The sequence below is a fragment of the Tupaia chinensis genome, unplaced genomic scaffold (genome assembly GCF_000334495.1).
Source record: "Tupaia chinensis unplaced genomic scaffold, TupChi_1.0 Scaffold139585_1, whole genome shotgun sequence".
Classification (NCBI taxonomy): Eukaryota; Metazoa; Chordata; class Mammalia; order Scandentia; family Tupaiidae; genus Tupaia; species Tupaia belangeri.
This window is the reverse complement of record NW_006199468.1, coordinates 151,481-153,615: the sequence shown is the minus strand read 5'-3', so window position 1 is coordinate 153,615 and position 2,135 is coordinate 151,481. Positions and strand designations below refer to the sequence as shown.

The 2,135-nt window shown below is 48.7% G+C and overlaps 1 protein-coding gene across 1 annotated transcript; it reads left to right on the top strand.

Moving 5' to 3' along the window:
- The first annotated feature begins 454 nt into the window (after positions 1–454).
- Positions 455–1,186, top strand: LOC102469394 (protein FAM136A-like). Its single transcript, XM_014593052.2, has one exon. It carries the CDS (start codon positions 635–637, stop codon positions 1,184–1,186), a length of 552 nt encoding a protein of 183 aa, XP_014448538.1. The 5' UTR covers positions 455–634.
- Positions 1,187–2,135: the final 949 nt, after the last annotated feature.

Below are 2,135 nucleotides of genomic sequence, written 5' to 3'. Positions count from 1 at the left end.
TTGCTGTGTCCTGCACAGCTGAACGAACACGTGGTTTGAGGAGGAGCGGCTATGAATTAGAAAATAGACATAAAAATAAACGCACGAAGACATACAAGTAAAGAAAAGTCGGGATTGGGTGGTCTCAACTTCTCTGATGGAGGCAGCTGTGACCCCAAACTACTCTCAGGTTTATTCTTTTATTATTTATTTATTTATTTATTTAGGAGAGTTTTTTTTTTTTTTTTTGCGATAGGGCGCATGCACTCACCAGAAAGACAGAGAGACAGAAAGTGAGAAATCACCCCCCAGAGGGGATGGCCATGCCACAATACCTTCTCCTTCATTCTCCTCTTGGGATCTTGGGAACACACGCACACACGTCTGGCATGAGTTCAAGCCACCGGGTTAGGGATTCGAACCACAGTCAACTGCATGGGAGTCCAGCGACATAGCCATTATACCAACTGCTGGTTCCAGTTTATTCTTTTAAAGGGAAATGGAGGAAGGAGAAGTGGAATACAAAGCCAGTTGTTTTCAGATGTTAATCAGCTGAAGATATGAAGACACCTGGCATCATGTAGTTCTATGTAAATTTTCTCTAATCTTCTTGGGCTGATATTGATTAACACATGTGGCTTCTTTTATCCTGATAATGCCTTACAGTTTCAGAAACACAGAGGCAGCCAGAACATTCACACGTTGGGGGTGGGCCGAGCGCCAGGTCCAGGTGGGCGCCAGCCCCGCACAGTGTTGGGTAGCCATGGCTGAGCTGCAGCAGCTCTGGGTCCAGGAAGAGGTGGACTCCACGGTAAAGAGTCTGGAGCAAGAGAACCTCTGGAAGATGCTGGACCTCCTGTTCCGGTGCAGCATGGGCTCTTGTGAGGACAACCAGGCGTCCATGCAGCAGGTGCACCAATGCGTCGAGCGCTGCCATGCACCTCTGGCCCAAGCCCAGGCCTTGGTGATCAAAGAGCTGGAGAAGTTCCAGGACCGCCTGGCCCAGTGCACCACGCATTGCAACAACAAAGCCAAAGATTCCATAGACGCAGGGAGCAAGGTGCCTCAGGGGAAGCGGCAGCTGGACAGTTGCGTGTCCAGGTATGGGGATGACCACGTGCACCTGATCCTGACCATGACCTGGAAGATGAAAGAATCACTGTCAAATCACTGTCATCTATGGGGAAATAAAAGTCCTTGCCAGTGACCTTTGGGGCCCAGGGCAGGAATCTATTTTAAAAGAGCAATGGGAATTTTAGTCTTTTAATTAAAGTTCATGAAGAAATTAAGGATGGCAACAAGTTTAAAGCATATGTCACTTGCCTGTGAACACTGGATTTTTTAAAAATCTTTTAATCCTAGAGAATGAAATGGAAAAAAACTGGTGCTAAAATTTGGGTCAGAGAGAGCACAGAAGAGTGTTTCAGAACCTGAGTTCAGGTGGCACTCACTAGGACTCTCCCTTCTACCAAGGGAGAGCCTCCAGGGAGCTAGATCTTCCTGCTCAGGTACCGGCATAGCGGCTGGCTCCTCTCACCTGCCGGCGACCTGGTGCAGTTGAGGGGGTGTTTCTCTTTGTTGCCAACCTGTTTACCAGCAGTGTCGAAGCACCATTTTGATAAGTTGTAAAACGCAATTCACGAAGACACTAATTTAGAAGGGGAAAAGGTTTCTGGGTCCTTGTTCTGCTCGGGTTTGTTTTAGATACAAGGGCAAGGTCGATGTCAATGCAGAGCTGGGAGGAAGAGGAGTTTGGATGACAACCTGAAACAGTTCTCTGTGGACTTCCTTTCCCCGCCATCAGATGTGGGTGTGTGTTTCTTCAGATTCTTACACAGCACGTCCTTCAGCCTGGAGACCAGGAGAGAACATGAGAAGTAACAGCACGCTGGGTGTGGAAGGCAGGGGGTCCCTCTTACTGACGGGCCCTGAAGCTGTCTACACAGAATGACGAGACAGCCTCACAGTGGCAGTTCCCCCTGGACAGGAAAGGGATTGTTACTGTGGTATACACTGGTATCCAAGAGTGAACAGTAAGAGGAACCATCGGTGACTTAGGAGAGTTGGACAGTACCAGATGTGCAACACCTGGCTTTCCTAGAACAGAATGGAAGGAAGCCTAAACCCGGCATGGCTTCCTTAGCCCCCTGAGTTCC

Excerpts from the sequence above, each read along its gene's own strand:
- LOC102469394 (XM_014593052.2), top strand. The coding sequence starts at position 635 with ATGCCTTACAGTTTCAGAAACACAGAGGCAGCCAGAACATTCACACGT.